Source organism: Ceratotherium simum, chromosome 5 (assembly GCF_057802395.1).
Source record: "Ceratotherium simum simum isolate JZ-2026a chromosome 5, ASM5780239v1, whole genome shotgun sequence".
NCBI lineage: Eukaryota > Metazoa > Chordata > Mammalia > Perissodactyla > Rhinocerotidae > Ceratotherium > Ceratotherium simum.
The window spans coordinates 92,585,857-92,606,607 of record NC_141904.1 but is presented as its reverse complement, the minus strand read 5'-3'; the positions used below and the strand labels follow the sequence as shown (position 1 = coordinate 92,606,607).

General features: G+C 55.5%; 2 protein-coding genes across 10 annotated transcripts in view; both read right to left on the bottom strand.

Moving 5' to 3' along the window:
• Positions 1-780: 780 nt before the first annotated feature.
• ABTB1 (ankyrin repeat and BTB domain containing 1) lies at positions 781-8,403 on the bottom strand. 8 transcript variants are annotated; one of them, XM_087431629.1, is made up of 12 exons: positions 8,292-8,403; positions 7,039-7,101; positions 6,890-6,945; positions 5,682-5,826; positions 5,348-5,507; positions 5,206-5,251; positions 4,704-4,820; positions 4,493-4,611; positions 4,101-4,199; positions 3,828-3,995; positions 1,455-1,730; positions 781-1,378 (listed from the first exon to the last, which is right to left on the bottom strand). In XM_087431629.1, the coding sequence occupies exons 1-12, from the start codon at positions 8,345-8,347 to the stop codon at positions 1,172-1,174; spliced, it is 1,512 nt and encodes a 503-aa protein (XP_087287755.1). In that variant the 5' UTR covers positions 8,348-8,403; the 3' UTR covers positions 781-1,171. The 8 variants fall into 8 exon arrangements, with proteins under 8 accessions (XP_087287755.1, XP_004442492.1, XP_087287757.1 ...); XM_004442435.3 differs by having other exon boundaries at positions 1,455-1,655; XM_087431631.1 differs by having other exon boundaries at positions 4,101-4,130.
• Positions 8,404-8,526: 123 nt separating this feature from the next.
• The window catches only part of PODXL2 (podocalyxin like 2), a 37,746-nt gene continuing 25,521 nt past the window's right edge, over positions 8,527-20,751 (bottom strand). For both annotated transcript variants that reach the window (XM_087431627.1, XM_087431628.1), the window contains 4 exons: positions 12,925-13,081; positions 12,259-12,320; positions 9,754-9,933; positions 8,527-9,012 (listed from right to left, as the gene is read on the bottom strand). In XM_087431627.1, coding sequence (XP_087287753.1) covers positions 8,800-9,012; positions 9,754-9,933; positions 12,259-12,320; positions 12,925-13,081 — 612 coding nt within the window. In that variant the 3' untranslated portion in view covers positions 8,527-8,799. The remainder of the gene's footprint in view (positions 9,013-9,753; positions 9,934-12,258; positions 12,321-12,924; positions 13,082-20,751) is intronic.

Here is a 20,751-nt window from a genome sequence, read left to right as displayed (position 1 = left end):
CTCCCCTAATAATATCACGGCCCCTGCAGGACAGGCCAAGAGGGTCCCCTCCAGGGAGGAGGCAGGCCCTGGGCTGAGGGAAGATGGAGCTTCAGTGCTCAGCCTCCTCCTAGGACGGGGCCCACCACAGCCAGCAGCCAATGGGGTGGGTGTGGAGGGAGGCGGGCTGGGGCTGGGGTCTCCGGGCCTCCTCCCAGCCCTTTCACGTCTCTGCACCCACTCCTCCCTGACCGTAGTCCTGCGGCTGCGGAGCAAGCTGCTGCCGGGCTGCCCGCTCCCCAGCCTCAGTCCCTGCACCTGCGAAATGCAGGGTGGTGAGGGCTACACGCCACAGCTGTACGAACAGCCTTTGGTATACAGCAGGTGCTCAGTGAGTGCTAGAAATATCTATGACTCAGAAGCCAGAGACCAGTCCTTACCTGGTGTGAGAGGGAAGCAGCTTCTGTGGCCACCCTGTCAGCCCTACCCTGCTAAACCTCCCCCAGGGCCAACGAGGGGGGCAGTGGGTCAGTCTGACTTCACCACGGGCAGCCCGTGGAGGGAGCTGTGCCTGAGGGGAGTCCCGCCATCGCCATCAGAAGGGCTGAGCCCAGCTGGGAGGTTTCAGGGCCTCTACAGAGAGGGGCTGCCTATTCAGACCCACAGACGCAGGGCACCTCCAACCCCAAAGGGGCCCCTGCTGGGCACCCAACCCCCGGCCTGGATGAGGGGCCCCAAGGCCAGAGCTCCTCCGCCTGCCCCTCCCCCACTCCTGCCCTGCGCCCACACAGGTTCAGGCTCCACAGTGAATTCAAGCTTTATTGCCACACAGACCCTCCTGCTCCCTCCTGGCTGCCTCTGTGCCCCGGAGAAGCCAGCTCAGCTCGGGGAAGCAAGGCGAGCCAGGGCCGGGAGACAGGGTGGGGTCGGGAGAGGTGCTGCGGGAGGGAACCCCTAAGAGACCCCCAACCCAGGTTTCCCTGAGTGGTGCCCAGCCCCAGGGCCTTGGGGGCTGGTTTGTGCAGTGGGGGAGGGGGCTCCTCCGAGGTGACCCTCCCCCAGGCCCCCAGGAACACTGGGGGAGGGGAGCCCCACTGAGCCCCCTCCTCAGGAGTACAAGGAGCAGAAAAAACAGCTGTGCACACGGGCGACCACACGTGCTGTCCACCGGGAGCCCCTGGCCTGGAAGAGCTCAGCAGTCCAGGCCGATGGACACCAGCAGGTCCTCGAGCGCCCGGAGCCGCTGCTGCGCCTCCTCGATGGCGCTGTACGTCTGCACTGTGCTGGCCACGTGGAAGCGGATATCGTCCACCAGCGGGATGGAGTCCGTCTCCTGCCGGGCCGCCACGGCCGCCGCCTCTTCCTTCACTGCCTCGGCGAAGTCCTCCCGCTCGACCAGCTGCGAACAGGCTGGCTCAGGGCTCGCCCGCCCCCGCCCCCGGCCTGCCCCGCCCACCAAGGCCCCCAGCGCACACCTTCTCGATGACCTTGGCCATGTACTCAGTGCACTGGTCCTCGAGGCGCGCCAGGCGGAAGAGCTTGGCCACGCGCCACACGCCCACCACGCTGTCCTCGTCCAGCAGCTGGGCCAGGCTGCGGCCGCACAGCCGCTTCAGGCCCGGCAGCAGGTACATGTCGGCCACACTCAGCACATCGTAGGCTGCCTCGGGGGGCAGCTGCAGTGAAAGACGCGGGGAGAGAGGGTGCGCCGAGTCACCAAGGCCTCTCGGGCCTGGCAGCAAGGCTGGGACCTGCCAGGAGAGGGTGGAGGCTTCGGGCAGAACTCCCTACCCACGCCCCCCGTGCTCGGCCCAGACCCCTGCAGGCGGCCACGGGACTGGAAGGGGCAGAGGAGACTGGGGTTCTCATGCCTGCGGCAGGGCCTTATGAGGAGAAAGCCTGAGCTCTGAATCACACAGACCTGGGCTCTGACACTCTAGCTGTGGGACCCTGGACGAGTCACTTCACCTCTGTGCCCCAGCGTCCTCCCTGTGAGGTGCAGACAAGCATACTTGCCTCAAAAGGCTGTCAGGGAAGTGAAGTTGCCCTTCAAAACCGAGGCAGGGACCCCACGAAGGATGGGTGAGCTCACTGTTTACCTGCTCCACCCCTCCAAAGAGGCTGTGGGATCTGGCACATACCCACAGTTGTACCCTGTGCTGGGAGAGACCCCGTGCTTAACCCTGTCCAGAGTCTGCAGGCAGAGTGGGCAGGACCTTCGGCAGCACATCACAGGCCACGCGCACTGTGCTGACTTGTGCCAGGCACTCCACCTGCTCCACCACCACGCACGGTCATCTGCCCAAGACTTGAGGAGGTAACAACTATGGATCCCATTTTCTAGAGGGGGAAACTGAGGCACGGAGCAGTTGAGTAACTAGCCCAAGATCACACAGCTTGTGAGGGGCTAACCTAGTGTCAAACCAGGTTTGGAGCCAAAGTCCATGCTCTGAGTCATTAAGAGGCTGCCCTCAGGGTGGCAAAGCTCCTTCTGGAGGGGTCAGGATGGGCCAAGGGGGATGCTAGGTGGCAGGGGCCAGAGAGGACTGTGTCGCGGGAGAAATGAAGCAAAGGAGGTGGAAGCAATAGAGGCCTGAGGACCCAGTGGGCAGCGAGGCCTGGGGAGGGAGCCCAAGCAGAGCGGCTGGCAGCAGCGGAGACTGTTACGAATAGGTGGCTACAGGAGGCGAGCGAGGGGCTCATGTCCCAGCCCAGCTTGTCCCCCATGCCTTCTCCCACAGCAAGAGAGGCCCAGCCAGAGACCACGTCTCCCTGCCTGCTTTGTAGGCAAGTGTGGCCACTGACCAAGTTCTCTCTCACAACATGAGAACGGGTGTGTGCAACTTCCACCGGGCCTCGCGCAAAGGAAGCTGCTTGCCCTGTCTTCCTCTTCCTCCTAAAGCATGAGTCAGCCTATACCCCAATCTCCTTGCGCAGAGGAGAACAACGCCCCAAGGTGGGGTGGGTCAACTATGGGCTGTGGGCCATACCTGGCCCTCGGCCTGTTTTTGTAAATAAAGTTTTACTGGAACGCAGCCACACCCATCATTTCTGTACTGTCTATGGCCGCTTTTGCACAATGGCAGAGCTAAGCAGCCTTACAGAGACCCTATGGCATGCAGTATTTACCACCTAGCCCTTCAGAGAAAAGGTTTGCTGACCCCTGCCCTAGGGCATGCCAGGGTGACAAGATGGAGATGAGAACTTGGGTGCCAGCAAGCCGCCTGCCCTGGGACACTCACCTCAGACACGAAGGAGAAACTACTCTCCTCTTTAAGTCACTGTATTTTGGGGGTCTCTTTATTACAGCCAGGTGACCTTTACACACACACACACACACACACACACACACCCCCGACACAGCACACCTTCGGCTCTAGCTGCTGCTGCCCACATCACCCTGTGTTAGGGGTGCCTTGGGGCAGCTGAAGACAGAGGGAGACAGAGAGGACAGGGGACAGGAGGATCCAGAACTCCAGGAATTTGCAGCAATCCAGAGGCAGGAGGCTCAGGGCTCCCCGCTGTTGTGGGAATTCAGGGTTACTGTCCCCACCCACCCTGTGGCTGGAGAAGTTAGAGACCCCACCAGGTGGCTGACACTATGTCCCCAAGAGTCACGTGCTCATGACGTGGGTCACTCATTCCTGCTCTGAAATCTATCAAGGCCCCATCTGCCTGAAAGAAAAATCCAAACGTGTCCCACACTCCCTCTCCAGCCTCCTGGGACACCTCTCCATAGTGCAATCAGGACCTGGGCACTCCGAAACCTCCACGTGTCCCTGTGCAAGCCTGTCCCGACGGTCATGCCCCACCCCGCCAGGTGCACACAGCGCACCTGAGTGCCGCACCTCTGTGTGGTCGCTGTACATGTAGTAGAGTATGTGGGTGAAGATGTCGGGCGAGATGCCGTGCAGGGTGATGGCCGGGAGGCCGCCTGAGGCCTCCAGCTCCTCATTCTCCCGAAAGTGGTCATCCAGCAGGGCCCGGAAGTAGTCACTGCGGCCGCAGAAGAAGGCCTGGGGAAGGCTGGGCTCAGGAAGGGCGAGGGCCAGGGCTTGTGCCCAGAGGAGCTGACCAGGGACTTATGGGAGGGAGCCAGGGACCGGGGGAGGGGACGGCACCTTGTGGCAGAGGAAGCTGCAGCCGTCGACCTGGAAGCAGACGTCAGGACAGCTGTTGAAGCCGTCGGGGCAAGGGAAGGGCAGCTCCCCAAGGTCACCCTGGGGACAGGAGAGGAGGTGCCATCAGGGCAGGCAGGAGAGGGGAGAGCGGCTGGCCCCACCAAAACCCTATTCTAGCTTGATGCAGGAGGGGTGGACCGCTGCCCCATCTGCAGATTTCAATACAAGACAGACAACAAAAAAAGTAAGCCACCAAGCTCAGGAAACAGAAGGGACTGGCTCCAGGTCACAACAAGGAACTGAACCCAAGTGTGCAGGGCTCGCCTATCATAGCCTGTCCCCAGACACCCCTCCTGCCCACCAGGCCCAGCCCCAGGCAGCCGTGCGCTTACGCGGAGCTCAGGGGGCAGGGCGCAGTCGGCCAGCAGGGCCATGTCCTCCCGGAGCCGGGGGTCTGCTGGGGGGGGCTCAATGGTCAGCACCTTCACGCACGTGCCTGGCTTGGATGCCACTGCAGAGGGGAGAGTGCAGCTTCAGGAGTCAGGTTGGCCCTGCCCTGCCAGTTCCCATCCAAGGCCCTGGACCCCCGAAGCCTGGACGCACCGAACTCGGACACCTTCTCGCACTTGGCCTCCAAGTCGCTGAGCAGGTCCCACAGCTGGCACTGCTTGGCCAGGCGCTCGCAGTCACTGACGTGCTCCACGCCAATGTCTAGGCGGCCTGGGTGCAGTATGGGAGGTTCAGGGTCTGATAGGGGTCCTCAGCTGTCCCCAAGCACAGAGTCTCCTAGAAGGTGGTCCTTCCCAGCCAGCCACTTGGCTGCAGGGCTGGGACTCCTGGGCCTACTTGCTGCCTTGGTTTCCCCATCACGAGCCACTGCCTGAATTCTACAGGCCCCAGGACAGAAGAGACAGTGCTCAGTTTGTAGGTGGGAAAACTCTTCCTTAGCAGACACACCAGTTCACTGTCTCACAACCCAACCCAGGAGGCAGCTGGAACAGACGAAGCACCCTTGGTAAAAGGCTGGCCCGAGGCTACACCTGGGTCTTCTGCTGGACAGAAACGTAGCCCCTCCCTGTCCACCCCACCCGGGCCTGGGGGTCACCTGTGTACAGGTACTGCAGCAGGGCCCCAAAAGCCACAGGGTTGATCTGTGGGCAGAGACAGCAGGGAGGTAAGATCAGAGGCAGCGGCCCAGCACAAGCCCCCTGCTGTCCCTCAGTCCCCACCCCCAGGGAGGGACAGACCAGGGGGTGCCTGAGGATCACAACACTCTTGCCCTTCCATTTGGTGTCCAGCATGTTAGCAAAGTAGGCACTTCGTGCACCCAGGATGCAGCGATGCGCCCGGAAGGGCTTCCCGTGCACCACGAAGACCACGTCGCTATGGAGGCCCTGCTCCAGAAGCCTGGGGAGGGGCAGGTGGAGGGGGTGCTCAGAAGAGCTCCTCCCCTCAGTCTCAGCACTCCGGTCCCCCATCCCACCCCAGCAGGAGAGCCCTCAGTCCCATGCAGGCCACACTCCCCGCAGACCCACTGGGCACCAGGCTGTGCGGTCCCCTGCACACTGCGCTTCATCTCACCGCTGCAGGAAGTCATCGTAGTAATCCCGCCTCCTGCAGGAGGCTGTCACCTGCTTGTAATCTCGCAGGGCCCGGCGGATGGCATCACTCAGCGCCCCATAGAGGCAGCGCTCGCCATCGAAGGTGTTGGCCTCGCAGCGGGCTCCTGGGGGCAGCAGGGCTCCCCAGTCAGCAGGGCCCTCGGGCTGGACACTGCAGCTGGGGAGGGACCTGCTGGAAATCCTGATCTCCGTCCCCGCTCCCCACACATGGCGCCCGTAAGCCCTGGAAACCCCTTCCCAAACCCTGGGCCCTCTCTGACCCCAGCATCCTCCCTGCCAGGGCCTAGGCACACCTGTGTACACTCACACACATACATATTCACTCACACATACCACAGACTACACAGAACAGCAGGCTCGAGGCTGGCCCTGTTCTATGCATCAGGGACACCGCCATAAACAGACAGACAAGTCTCTGGCCTCACTGAACTGAAACTCCGGTGGGGCAGAAGGACAATAAACAGCCTAACTGTTTGAATGTCAGGTGCTATGAAGAAAACAAAACAAAGAGTGACAGTGGTCGTGGCTGCCACACAGGGAGGTCATGGAAAGTCACTGTGGCAGTGACAATGTGCAGAGACCTGAATGAAGTGAGGGAGTTGGCCAAGCACAGAGCTGGGAAAGACCAGTCTAAGCTGGAGGAACAGCAAGTGCAAAGGCCCTGAGGCAGGAGCAAAGTTGGAGTGCTGGAGAGCCACAGGAGAGGCCAGTGTGGCTGGAACAGTGAGCACACGGGACAGCCAAAGGAGGCGAGGCCAGAAGGGAAGGAGGAGATCATGCAGAAGCTCACTAGCACGGCAAGCCATTCTGGTTCTATGCTAAATGCAGTGGGAAGTCGCTGGAGGATTTTAAGCAGATCAGACTTCTTGTGAGGACCACCTGGCTGCAACATGGAGAACAGACTGTCGTGGGGCAAAAGGGACAGCCACAAGACCAGAGAAGGGGCTGGCACTGCACCCAGGGAGAGATGCTGGAGCTGGGCTGGGTGGTGGCAGTGGAGATGGAGAAGTGGACAGAGCAGAGAATGGGTTCTGCAAGTAGAGCTGACAGTGCCTGCTGATTGGGTGTAGGGTGAGGGCAAGAGAGGACTCAAGGCTGCCTGCAAACGCGGACAAGCCGCTGAGCCACGCACACGTGCACACACACCACCCCTGCCCCTCCTCTCACCATTGGCCAGAAGGTAGAGTACCAGCTCCTCGTGCCCACAAAGGCAGGCATAGTACCTGGGGGAGGGAAGGAAGGAGTACTGGGAAGCAGTGGTCAGGACTGGAGGATCCAGCCCACCCACCCTGCCCACCCACCCGCCTGGCACTCACAAGGGGGTGCTGTCCCACTTATCCCGTACATTCACCTCCACGTCTCGCTGCTCCAGCAGGTACCTGGGCAGGGAGAAGGTCAGAGCCCGGGTCAGGAGAGGTTCACAGTCTAGGAGAGGAGACCCATAGAAGGGGAAGGAGGAAAGACACCCCTTTTGGCTGAAAGAAGCCTCCCCCAGGTGAGGGCAGGGGACAGGCAGCCCAGAGCAGGAAAGGCATTCCACACAAAAGCAGAGCGCAGACAGGGTGTGGAGGGGGCATAAGGCCGCCACGAGCATCAGAGGCCAGGCCCAGAGCTGAAGAGGCTGAGCCTCTAGCCTGAAAGCATTCGGGAGGGAGGAGCAGGAGGAGGTGATTCCGCCTCTGCTTCTGCGAGAGTCCGCCGGCTGCTAGGGGCAGCAGGTTGGCTGGGGCAGACTGGAGGTAGGGAGACCAAGGAGGAGGCTGCTGCGGGCATCCTGAGGGTGTGGAAGGGTGAAGAGAAGTGGACCGATTCCAGAAGGCATAAGTCAGGACACATGATAGCTGACGGGAAGTGGGAGATGAGGGGGGTCATCATGGATGGTGGTGAAGCCGTCCACGTTGCACGCGGGAGTGCTAAGTAGCATTCCGCTTTGGGGGTTATCAACTAACTCCGAGGTGGCACCTGATGCTGGGAAAGGACCCAAGGAAGCTGTGGGAGTAAGGAAGCCTGGGACTAGCCCAGGAGAGGTCCGAGTGGTGGGTCAAGACTAGGGAATATGGGAAGGAACAGCCACGGAGGAAAGGCACCCCACGTCCCAAAAGGGCACACCCTCCCTTCCCGTCTGGCCCACACAGTTGCCGATTTCAGCGCCAGGTTTGCTTCACTGCGTTTAGGAGTTTCCGAATCCCCGGGAACCAGAGGCCGATTGTGGGCTCTAGGTGTTCCCAGCGGCAGGTCCAGAGCGCATCAGAGACAGAGGCCGCGCCGGGAGGCCGGCCTCTCGGCCCCGAGCATTCAGAGAAAGACCCTCCTCTTCTCTCCGCCCACTTCTTCTCCAGCCTTCGCGGAGCAGTCCTCTTCTCCGGAAAGCCCCCCGGACCCCGGGAGGAAATCACCGCCAGCGCCCCTTCCCCGCCGCGGCCCCCTTCGGAAGGCTGCCGTGGCCACCGGCGCCGCCCGGGCGCCTGTCGGGCATCTGCGGTGCGTCGGGCGCCGGGGCCGAAACAGCCGGGGCCGGAGCGCTCCCAGGGTGCCCCTCCCGCGCCCCCCGGAGCTGCGGGGTCCTCACCGCACTCGGCCCACGTCCCCCTTCCTGCAGCTGGCGAAGAGGTCGCTGGTGTCCATGGCGCGGACGGCTCGGGCCCGGGCCGCACGACCTCCGGCGGCGCGCTCCGGCCGGATGTAAACACGCGCGGCCCCGCCCCGCCCGACAGCGGCGCCTGGCGCCCGGAAGACCCGGCCGCGCCGCCTCCCGCGCCCCCCCACCTCGGCGCCCGAGCAAGAACGAGTCGGGCAGGCGGACGGGCTGAGCCCGGCGTGGCTCCGGGCGGCTTTAATGGGGGTCCCGGGGCGCGAGAGCACCGGCCCTTCGGGGCGTCGGGTGGGAGAGGGGAGGGCTGTGCGACTGTTCTGCGAGTCGTTAGGAAGCGGGGGGGACCCCGCACCGAGGGCGGGACTGCGGGGGAGCGGCCGTCCGCTCCGGGCCGTCCTGCTCCTCCCGGCGCGGCGAAGGCGAGGCCGCGGGGTCGCAGCGGCCCGGAGCCGCCAGGCGGTGGGGGGGTGGGGGGGGCGCGCCCTCACAGGTGCGTGTCCTCCTCGAACACGTCCGAGTCCTCGGGGTCCCGCTTGCCCCCCGTGAGCGCGCTCCAGCCCCCCGGGCCGTTGACGGCCCCGCCTCCGTTCAGGCTGGGCTGCTTCTCCTGCATCTCCGACTGGCTGTCGCTGGCCACGTCCAGCGTGGGGTTGTCGTGGCAGCCGTTCTCCACGAAGCGCAGCTCCTCGCCGTGCGACTGCGGCGGTGGGAGAGGGCCGCTGGGCGAGCGCCGCCGGCCGGCCCCCACCAGCCCCAACAGCTTGCAAGCACGCGCCCGCTTGACCGGCCTGTGCCCTTGACCTTGAGGGAGTCACTTCATTGTTCCTTCCCTAGTCTGTAAAACCTTACACAGGGAATCCCCAGGGGACCCTCCACAGATGGCAGTGCCCTGCTGTTCTGTTCCCACAGCTCAACTCCTTGCTTAAAATAATTCTCCTGATCCTTTGCACTCAACAACCCTGTGGCCCCCCTGATATCTCTGATCCCTCCCAACAGCCCCCTTACAAAGAGACTCCAGGAGACTCCCAGGAAACGTGGCAGCTGTGCCCTGCCCCCTCCTTTGGGAGGAGCCTTCAGGCCGCTGGAGCCTCATCTTAACCCCTGGGGACCATCAACCCAGGGCCTGTCTCCGGGGAGACATCCAGATGATTCCAGGAGGAGCTGGTGCCATGGAGGGCCCCTGTGGGTGGGGCCAGCATCCCAGTCCCCTGCCTCCATCACCTATCATGGGGCCAGCACCCTGCAGGGAGGGGCAACTCCAGGGCAGGCCCCGCACAACTGGCTTCACCTGCAGTACTCCATCCCAGGACAATTCCTGCCACTCCACCTGCAGATGAGGACACTGAGTCTCCAGATGACTGAGCGTGCTGGGCACTGCCTTCTCCACTGGCACCACCCCCAGCCCAGGACCCCTTGCCCGACCTGCCCCCACACTCACCACATGTTTGAGCTTGGGCAGCCGGCGCTGCCAGCAGTTGTAGAGCAGGCCCAGCACAATGATGATGACACAGATGGCGCCAATGACCACCAGCACCACAAAGAGCGTCCCATAGTCGCTGCGCACCTGGCTTGCCCGTGCCTGGCAGCTGCTTGTTGTGGAGTAGTTCTGGATGCCAATCTAGGGGGGCAGGAGGGGCCACGCTCCTCAGCTGAGGTCCTGGGGCGCCAAGGCTCCCCAGGGGGCCTGTGGGGTTGGGGCTCAGGGACAAGGACAGGCTTTGAGAAGGAGCTGGCACACTTGGCTCCTGAGGCTGTCTCAGAGGCCTGGACCTGTGCTCTTCAGGGACTCTCTCTGCCCTACCCTCATCCTGTTCACCTGAGGGCAGCTCCAACCCTCTCCACCCCACACCTCCATTCCTGGCCTCCCCTCACATCCCCACCATGGCTCTGCCCTGGCCCTGACCCTGCTGGGGCAGAAGTCTGGCTCTATACCCACCTGGTTGTGGCCCTAACTCCCCACTGAGTCTGGCCTCCTGCTGCCAGTCACCATCCAAACTAGATAGAGTCCCCACCAGTCAAAAAAAGAAGAAAAGGGCAGCTGGGATACCTTCTCTACACATCCTCCCCCGCACAGCACATGAATCAGGCCCCGGAAACACAGCTGCCGCTTCAGGGGTGGCGCTATTCTGGCCGTTGTGGGCCAGAGGCAGTGCAGGGGGTCTTGGGGACGGCCCACATCGTGGGCCACCCCCAGCCTCCTAGCTTCCTCCCTTTTACCACTGGAGCTGTCACCAATGGTGTTCAGCGACCCAGCGCCCTCCCACACTGCAGGCTGTCTTGTGGGTCTGCCTTCTCTGGCCAAGAGGCTGCTATGCCGCTACCGGGCCTGGCAGATGCTCTCCTCACAAAGTAGCATCTCAGGCAGAGGGGAGTGAGGAAGGTGAGGTGCCATCCTCATCAGATGACAGGTGCCAGGGTGAAGGTGCTGTCTACTGGCTCCCAGTGCAGAGACTTGGGAGCCCCCTTTCTGCCTTGGGCCCCCTTTCTAAGGCCAGGTATTCAGCTCTTCCTTGGTTTCTGTGAACCACCTGTATATTTCCAGTACTTTTCTCTATTGACTTTTTAAGTTATCAAGGGTCAGGTTTTCTTGCTAGATTCACCCACCAATGAACCTGCTAAATTTGCCCACTAATATACTTCCAAAGGCCCAGCATGCCTTTTGGTCAAGTCAGTCTGAATGAAGTGTCCAGTAAAGCCAGATAACCAGGGCCAGAAGAGACAGGAGGATCTGTAAAAAAAGGTCACGGCCGGCCCAAGTTTCTACCAGCCCCCCAGTGTTCATGAACCCGGAATTTCACAACTGGAATGGCCTCCGGCCACCTGGGCAGTGTAGATACAGCACCACGGTGAAAAGCCCAGGCTCCTGAATCACTCAGGCCTGGTCCCAAGCCTGGCTTCACCACTACTAGCTGTGCAATCTCAGGCACGCCACTTCCCTTCTCTAGGCTTCAGCTCTCATCTTAAATGGGGAACCAACAGTACTCAGTAGGGTGCCTTATTTAATGCTCACAACCCCTCGGGTGGCAGGAAGGGCCCAGTGAGAACCCAGCGCAGTCTGGCACTCGGTAAGCATGCAATATGCTTATCAAAAACAAACCACCTCTCCGCGTTGCACGTACTAGATAAGGAGGCAGGGCCCAGTCATGCACAGCTCCTCTTTGCTGTCAAATAATGCAGAGCCCTTGAGAAGGAAGAGGACTGATGACAGGCCATTGGGTTTTATAGTGAGTGAAAGTGGTTTTGGTGGCTGTCCTCAAGAAGGGAGGTGAGGAACTGTAGGTGCACCCCTTCAGGGAAGGTGGAATGAGGAGCGGGAGGACCAAGGGGCACAGATACGGCAGGCTGCACAGGAGGAGGGGTTGGCCAGCCTGTGTCCTCAGCCCAGGTCTCCAGGACCAGTGAGGCAGCCAGCCGACCGCACTGGCTCAGGGGTACCTCTCAAGATGGCAGGGCTGTCTCCTGTGCCCTGAGCCCCATCCCTCACCCCACAGTGGGCCCCCAGCTGGCTGGCCGAACGCTGACCAACTCCCGTCGGGAGTTGCCTAGTTGATGGTTTCCGAAGCATTCCCACGCCCCTCGTGCTTTCTCTTGTGGTTTCTGGAACTGCATCACGCTCTCCCATTCCACCAGGCTTCTGCACAATCCCACTGTCTGCCCAGAAAATTCCCACCTACCCATCAAGATCCCCCTCAGAGGTCCCCTCCCCTCTGAGGCCTCCCCTGACCACCACCCCCTCTGCGGCCTTCTACCCCTGGCCATCGCGTGTACTCTGCAGTTGGTAGTTAAGTGCTCACACATTCCATCTCTCCCAAGGTAACTGTGTCTTAGGAGACTGAAAAGAGGCACTGCCCAGAGCATGAGTCCGTCTTTTGCTGCATGCACCCCATGGTGCAGGCCACCTCCCCGAGCTTGAAGGAGTGAGAGCATGTCCCCGTGCTCTTACCTCCACCAGACTCCTGCGGATGTCAGCCAGCATGGAAAGGACGTCTTGAGTGGGCACTACTCCTGGGGGGAGACACCATTGTTAGTACAGCCTTGGCCACTGCGGGCCCTGGCCCCTCAGACAGCATTGGCCGGAGCTTCCAGAGTCTCGCTCCCTGGCTCCTGACCACCCACAGACCTTGTGCCGCAAAAACTCCCACTCTCTCCTATACTTGCTCCCTACTGACTGACTTATTGAAAAGTATTTAGTGAATGCCCACTGTGTGACAGGTGTGACACTGGTGGTCACTTCCTCAGCCCCACACCACTGCACTCTGCTCCGCTCCATCCACCACACAGTGTACAGTGCCCATCTCAAGAACCTGTGCTGAAACCACACCTCTTCCCCCTCCCGTTCCCAATGTTCACACCTTCCTCCCCTTCTCCAGAACCCAAGCTTGTCTGTACTCCCTGACCCTAAACTAGGGCCTCTGACCAGTACCTCATCCTGCTACCCGAGAATTCCACGTCCAAAAGCCCTATCTGCACACTTCCCCATGGCTCCGAGGGAGACCTCGCACGGCCCCCTGGAAACGTGGCTGATTTAGCACTGCCTCCCACTCGCTCCCTTCCTGGGCCCCCTGCAGACACGCCAACACTCCCCCTCGGGTGCGTGGTCCCTGCTCACCCTGCTCGCCCACTAAGGTCATTAGAAGGTGCTGCTCCTTCTCGCTGGGCTTGCTCAGGGAGATGTGCCAGTCCCCATGGCGGCTGCTGCCGTGGCGGGGCAGCACCTCCTCCACCAGGGCCAGGAGCTGCAGCCCCCGGTGCTGCCGGAACACCTCCTACAAGGGCAGAAAGAGAGCCTCATGCTCAGGAGAGGGCTCTACTGACTCCCTGTCTCTAGACCTAGCCTCCATTCCAACCTCTGCCCAGCAGCCAAACGCTGGGAAAGGCCATCTGGCTCAGAGTGGGGCTGCTCTGGTAGCTCTGAGGACCGCTCGAGAGCTGTGAGCTTGGCCTTGGGCAGCACTGCGGGAACGCCAAGATACACATCCACTTGTTCCCTGCAGGCATCCAGGTGCTCCTTCCTGCCCTGGCCTCTCACCATGAGAAGGGCGTGGGGCCTGCCCAGGGACACTCACAGTTGAGCTGGGAGGACAGATACGCCCACATACAATGGCAAGTCCAGGAAGCGAGTGTGGAGAGTGTGAAAGACTACTGAAGACTGGTCATCATGCCTGAGTGTTCAAGTGTATAGTGCACGGGATGAATATACAGGGGGGCGGGTAATGGACCAAAAGATGTCCAAGGAGGAGAGGTGGAAAGCAGTCTAACCGCGCTCATCTCTTGCCTGTCACTGCAGAGATACGGCCCAAAGTTGGGGAGTCAAGTCTGAGTACTCTAATGGTGCTAGTGGTGACCAGAAGAACTAAAACACAGAGGGGTAACACGCTGACCCCCGGAAGCAGGCCTGGGAGCGTGGGAAGGGGTGTAAGGAGACTTCTTTCTCATCTGACACTGTCTTGTACTGTTTAGATTTTCCTGACCTTCTGTATATGTAATTATATAATTTAAAAACAAAAACAAGACACTGGCACTGGACAGGAACTCAATGAGTGTCAGGAGCCTAGGTAGGGGCCAGGATGCTCCCTCTGGCTCACAGCCTGCCACTGTCCCTACCTCGCTCCATCTGGGAAGAGACACGCCCTTGGCCCTGTTGCTGCTCCCCATCTTCCTCCACCTCCGACCCGGCTCCTCTCCAGCAGCCTTCTCCCTCCTGTACCTGGGAAGTCACCAATCCCCTGCTCCCAGCAGGACACTGCTCTCCCAGCTGCTCAGCTCTCTCTGTGCAGCTGCAAGTCAGGGCTGCACGTAAGGCCCAGGCATCACCAGGCTACCCCAGTGGATTCCTTGACACTCCTAGTCTCTTTTCTGCTAGAGCCCAAGCTAATGAGCCTTCCCTGGTTCTCATGCCAACCTAAAGGCCACCAGGGTGACTGAAGTGCTGGGCCTCTGTTCCTGGTTACCATGGCAAGTGCCAGGCACAGGCTTAAGTCTTGGCACTTAACTGGCCTAAGAGAAAGCCAATTCAGTTCTAAATCTGGAAGAAGACAGGTACCTGGTAATAGCCACATGCAGCTAGGAAAGCCTTAGTTCCTGAAATGGTTCTTACCTTCTTCACATGCATGTGTGCATGCATACATGCAAGCATGTGTGCATGCATGTGTGTAGGGAAGGGGTGCACACCCACACCTGCCTGAGCACGGTGCATGCGGCCCCACTGCTTGCAAAAGAAGCACTCTCCTGGGCCGGCCCCGTGGCTTAGCGGTTAAGTGCCCGCGCTCCGCTACTGGCGGCCCGGGTTTGGATCCCAAGCGTGCACGGATGCACCGCTTCTCCCGCCATGCTGAGGCCGCGTCCCACATACAGCAGCTAGAAGGATGTGCAGCTATGACATACAACTATCTACTGGGGCTTTGGGGAAAAAAAAGGAGGAGGATTGGCAATAGATGTTAGCTCAGGGCCCGTCTTCCTCAGCAGAAAGAGGAGGATTAGCATGGATGTTAGCTCAGGGCTGATCTTCCTCACAAAAAGAAAAGCAGCACTCTCCTGCCACAGGCAGTGCCTCCCCTCATGCCACAGCCCTGTGCTCCACCACATGTGTGTGCCCCACCTTTTCCTAGGTCCATATGTCTGCCTGGCTTAAGCCCACAGACCCACAATGTCAGTTCTGGGAGAGTCTGATGGCCATATATTTCATACTAATTATTTTATCGGTGGGAACTGAGCGTGAGTGGCACGAGAGAAAAAAGCCCTGGCTTTGAAATCAAGTAAATCTGGGTGCAAATCAGGATTTGAATGGTTCTGCCATTTATCAGCTCTGTGATACTCTGTGATACTTAGCAAAACACCACACCTCTCTGAGTCTCAGTTTCCCCATCTAAAAGTGTGGGGATTGGTGCTAACACCCTGCGCTGACCGTGAGGATTAAAAGAAAAGGACTTATTCGTCACAGGTGCTGGCCAACTGGATACCCCAGTGGAAAAGAAAAACGACGCACCGCTTCTCTGGCTATGCTGTGGCGGCTTCCCATATGAAGTAGAGGAAGGCTACTTCATGACCTTGGAGTATATGGTATACCACACATACCAAGTATATGTGGCAGCGGCCCATATAAAGTAGAGGAAGATGGGCACGGATGTTAGCCCAGGGCCAATCTTCCTCAGCAAAAAGAGGAGGATTGGCATTGGATGTTAGCTCAGGGCTGATCTTCCTCACAAAAAAAAAGAAACATGTCCATATGCTCACCAAAGAACACGTCCAGGAATGTCCAGAGCAGCATATTCACAACAGCCTGAAACTGGAAAAGTACTCAAGTGCCCCACAACAGTAGAATGGAGAAATAAATGAAACACTATACAGAATGAGAATGAACGAATTTCAATTACACCTAACTTTATAAAGGAATCTTAAAAACAGAATGTTGAGTGTAAAAAGCCAGACACAAATATTACATACTGAATGATTCCACTTATATAAAGTCTAAAAGCATGCAACATTAATTTATGGTGTTACAAGTCAATCAAGTGGCTCTCCTTGTGGGAAGAATGTCTGGCAGGGAGAAGGAGAAGGGCTCTGGGGGTGTGATCATGCTGTGTCTTGATGTGGGTGCTGATTATGTGGGTATGGTCCCTTTGCAACAATCCATCAAGCTGTACACTTATGATCTGTGTGCGTTTCTGGACATATACTGTAAGTCATTAGGACTTTTTTTAAGTGCAGTACACTCATGGTGTAAACTCGCTTCCCTGCTGAGTCCTGGGCGGGTGATCCTTCCCGCACATCACACTGTTCCCCCACTGCAGGGGCTCCAGCTCCACTGGTATCATCCTTATGGTGAACAGGAGGGAACACATGTCATTACCCATCATATCATTTTGAATTTTGGCAATACAGCAGATGGAGTTGATGAAAGTCCTGCTCTCCCACCTTGCGACAAACATATAGAAATACTGGATAAAATACAGCAAAACAACAAGATGTTCTAAAAGCATGTCCAAGCTCAAGCTCAAAGGAAACAGAAACAGAGGAAACCTAAAGCCAGAAGAGTAAGCAAAAGCCACAGCAATTCCTGGGGGTCAAGACCCAGATACAGGATCTAGGAGCTGGAGACTTGGCTTTCAATGCTCACATGGAGACAGGAAATGTGTTCTCAGCCCACACAAGGTGGAGCACTGAAGCACAGTACCCAGGATAGAGCCTGAAGCCTCAAAGAGCAGGCTTTTAAGTGAAATGGGGACTCAGAAAACTTCCCACTCCCCTGGAAGAGCCGTAAAGGGGTATGCCATCCGCCCGTGTCCATGGTAGGAGAAAAAAAGGTTACCTAAGATCACCTAAAATCCCAGGCTTGCACTTCACCTGGGTGTGGAGTCCCAATTGGCAATCCTTTGTGGTACAGAAATCCAAGCCAGGAAATTAAGATTAAAGGTGATCTAGGACAATTGGAACTCCAGAAGTTTCCCTGAAACCTTCAGGGAAGGTGGACACTCTGGTGTAATTCTTTAACAACCTGGGGTTGACGATGAGATCACAATAATAAATTATAAGCCATACAAGGGAATAAGGTAAAATGCAACAAATAGGAGAGCTGACATCCCAAGATGTGGTGTTACTAAAACAATATGAAAGAGATCATAAAATGTTTAAAATAATTAAAAAGATAAAGGAATAGAAACCATAATGAAAGAAGCGAACAAAATGAGAAAATAAGGGAGAGATTTGTAACCAAGTAGAAATTCTAAAAATATAAAACAGTTATCTATATTAAAGTCTCAAGGAATAGGTCAAACAAAAGATTAGACACAGCTAAAGAGAGCTATTAATTTGGAAGACAGAGCTAGGAAATCACTCAGAATGCACTAGAGAGATTTTAAAGAGAGAGAAAACATAAAAGCGTTAAGAGACATTACAGACAGAAAATTAAGGCCCAACAAACTTCTAGTAAGAATGAGAGAGAAATGGGAATTTGGCAATATCTAACAAACTGTATATGCAATCCCACTTCTAGGAATTTACTCTGAAGATACATCCCAACAACACAAAAATACATACGCACGAGGTTATTCATTACAGCATTGTAAGTAATTGCAGAACATTGGAAACCACCCAAATGCCCATACAAAGGAAATGTGACGAATAAACTATGGTATACATACATAATGGAGTATTATTCAGTTGTAAAAATAAAATGACTGAGAATGATGTCCATAAACTAACATAAAGTGATTTCCAGAAAATATACTGTTAAGTGAAAAAAGCAAAATGTAAAAAAGTATTGTTATGGACTGAGTTATGTCCCTCCAAAATTCGTATGTGGAAGTCCTAACCCCCAGTACCTCAGAACATGATGGTATTTGGAGACAGGGCTTTTAAAGAGGTAATTAAGTTACAATCAGGTCCTTAGGGTGGGCCCTATCCCATATGACTGGTCTTCTTACAAGAGGAGGAGATTAGGACACAGACGCAGACACAGGGAAGACCACGCGAAGACCCAGGGAGAAAACGGCTGTCCACAAGCCCAGGAGAGAGGCCTCAGAAGACACCAAACCTGCTGACACCTTCATCTTGTGCTTCCAGCCTCCAGAACTGTGAGAAAATAAATGTCTGCCTAGCTTCCCAGACTGTGGTACTTTGTTATGACAGAACTAGCAAACCATACAAATATAAACAGTATGCTACTTTTTCTGCAAGAAATAAAAGAAGAAATTATACATCTATCTGCTTATTTCTATAAAAAGAAACCCAGGAAGGATAAGCAGAAACTAATGAGATTGGCTACTGAGAGGAAGTAGGGTGGGAATGGAGTGAGAGAGATGGTGGGGAGAGTGGTATTTCTCTAAGTATGCATTTTTCCATGATTTATATATTGAGAACCACATTAACATTGTACATACTCAAAAAATATAATTAAATCAACAAAGATGAGGAAAAAACCTAAAATTGAATACAGAAACAAATAAACCTCACCATATTTCAAATGTACAACTACACCAAAAAGGGGAAAAGAGAACTAACTCAAGTAACTGCAGAGTCATCTAAAGATAAGAAGATAAAAAAACCTGCAAACAAATACTCAAGTTTACTTAATAGGTTTATATCTGCAGTAGTATGGATTAAAAATTGTGCAACTACTTGTGTATTCTAGAACTGAAGAGACGAGTAAACATATTGAGGATGTTGGGAGTCAGGCTTCTGTCAGTGAAGGAAGATACAAATACAGTAGAGATGGAGGCTAGGAAGAGGCCAATGGTGATGGACTGGGATCAGAAGTATTGAACTCCTCATTTTAAATATATGTGTGTACATATATAAACACATATAGGTGCACACGTATGTATATCTGTCTGTAGATGAAGAAATATAGATGTCTACCTCTCAGCTCCTCCTCTAAAAGGTTCTAGAAGCAATGACACCCCAGCAGCCATGAGCACACCTGGAGCCCAGATCTGGGTTTCTAAAAACGTTTTGTCATCAGAACGAACCAGGGCTCCTTGGAGGAAGGGCTAGTTCCTTTCTGGGAAAGTACAGGATATCCTGGAACACCTTCTTATACGCATGTGTGAAATGTGCACTGGACAACTCAGTAGGCTCAGATGAAGAGCTGACTCCTCACCTAGCTGCCTCTGTTTCCACACCTCGGAGACCCAGGCCTTTGTGCTGAAGCGCTCTTTCCGGGCTCCCAGGCAGGATGCTCAGCCTTTTCCTCCTGCTGCTCCTTGTGCTGCAGTGCTTCTCCCTGTCGTGCTGGGCAAAGGGTCAGAGCCCTGCATCTCTAGTACAAGAGCTTTCTTTTCCCTCCTGGAACTCAAAGACAAGACCTGTGATTTACTGCTTTACGTTTCTGCTGCTTCTCCCGGGTTTTCTTCGGCTTCCTTCCCATCTCCTCTGCGTGGATTACCTACGATACCTTAGGCAAAACAGGACAAGCTGGCGAGTCTGCACTGCGTTTTCCAGGTCTTAAGGATCGAATTCCTGGAACTGGAGCTCTACCTTGCAAGGCTTTCTCTGAGAGCCTGTCGGCATTTTCCCCTTTTGCTGAAAGTGTGTTCTCTGTTAGGCCCATCAGTTTTCACACACATTACTCCTATTACTCCTCAACCACGTCAAGGTCATTAAACACAAAGAAAGGCTGAGGAACTGTTCCAGATTAGAGACTAGAGAGACATGACAAGTAAATATAAGGCATGATCCTGGACTGGATCCTGAACCAGGAGGAAAAAAGCTATAAAGGACACTATTAGACCACTGGTGAAATCTAAATAAGGCCTATAGATTACAGTTTTGTATCAGTGTTAATATCCTGATTTTGATCACTGTACTGTGGTTATCTAAAAGAATATTCTTGTTCTGAGGAAATACACACTAATGTATTTAGGGGTAGGAGCCTTCAACTTACTCTCAAATGGTTTGAAAATATGCTAACGAGTAGTGAATCTGGATGAAGGATATATGGGATTTCTTTGTTCTATTCTTTCTGTAAGTTTGAAATTATATCAAAATAAAAAGTTACAAAAAAAGAACATGAGAAAATTAAAGACATTTTTAAAAAATAAAGACTGAGATATCCTTGCAGAAAGAGCTACTAAAAGATATATTTCAGGCCGGCCCTGTGGCTTAGCGGCTAAGTGCGTGCACTCGCTACTGGCAGCCCGGGTTCGGATCCCGGGTGCGCACCGACCCACCACTTCTCCGGCCATGCTGAGGCCACGTCCCACATACAGCAACTAGAAGGATGTGCAACTATGACATACAACTATCTACTGGGGCTTTGGGGAGAAAAAAAAAGGAGGAGGATTGGCAATAGATGTTAGTTCAGAGCTGGTCTTCCTCAGCAGAAAGAGGAGGATTAGCATGGATGTTAGCTCAGGGCTGATCTTCCTCACAAAATAAATAAATTAATTAATTAATTAATTAAAGCTGTTGTACACTTAAATAAATAAATAAATAAATAAAATAAAAGATATATTTCAGGAAGAGGAAGTTAAACTCAGAAGAAAGGAGTGGGGATGTGAGAAGAGATGTGAGCAAAGTAACTAATAAATATATTTTTTTGTGTGTGAGGAACATCAGCCCTGAGCTAACATCCATGCTAATCCTTTTTTTTTTTTTTTTGCTGAGGAAGATTGGCTCTGAGCTAACATCTATTGCCAATCCTCCTCCTTTTTTTCCCCCAAAGCCTCAGTAGATAGTTGTATGTCATAGTTGCACATCCTTCTAGTTGCTGTATGTGGGACGCGGCCCCAGCATGGCCGGAGAAGCGGCGCGTCGGTGCGCGCCCGGGATCTGAACCCAGGCTGCCAGTAGTGGAGTGCGCGCACTTAACTGCTAAGCCACTGGGCCAGCCCCTAATAAATATGTTGACAAAGCAAAATAAGCATTGATTGCTAATAATAATGACTAATGCTCAACATCACTAATCATTAGAAAAATGCAAATCAAACCAATAATAAGA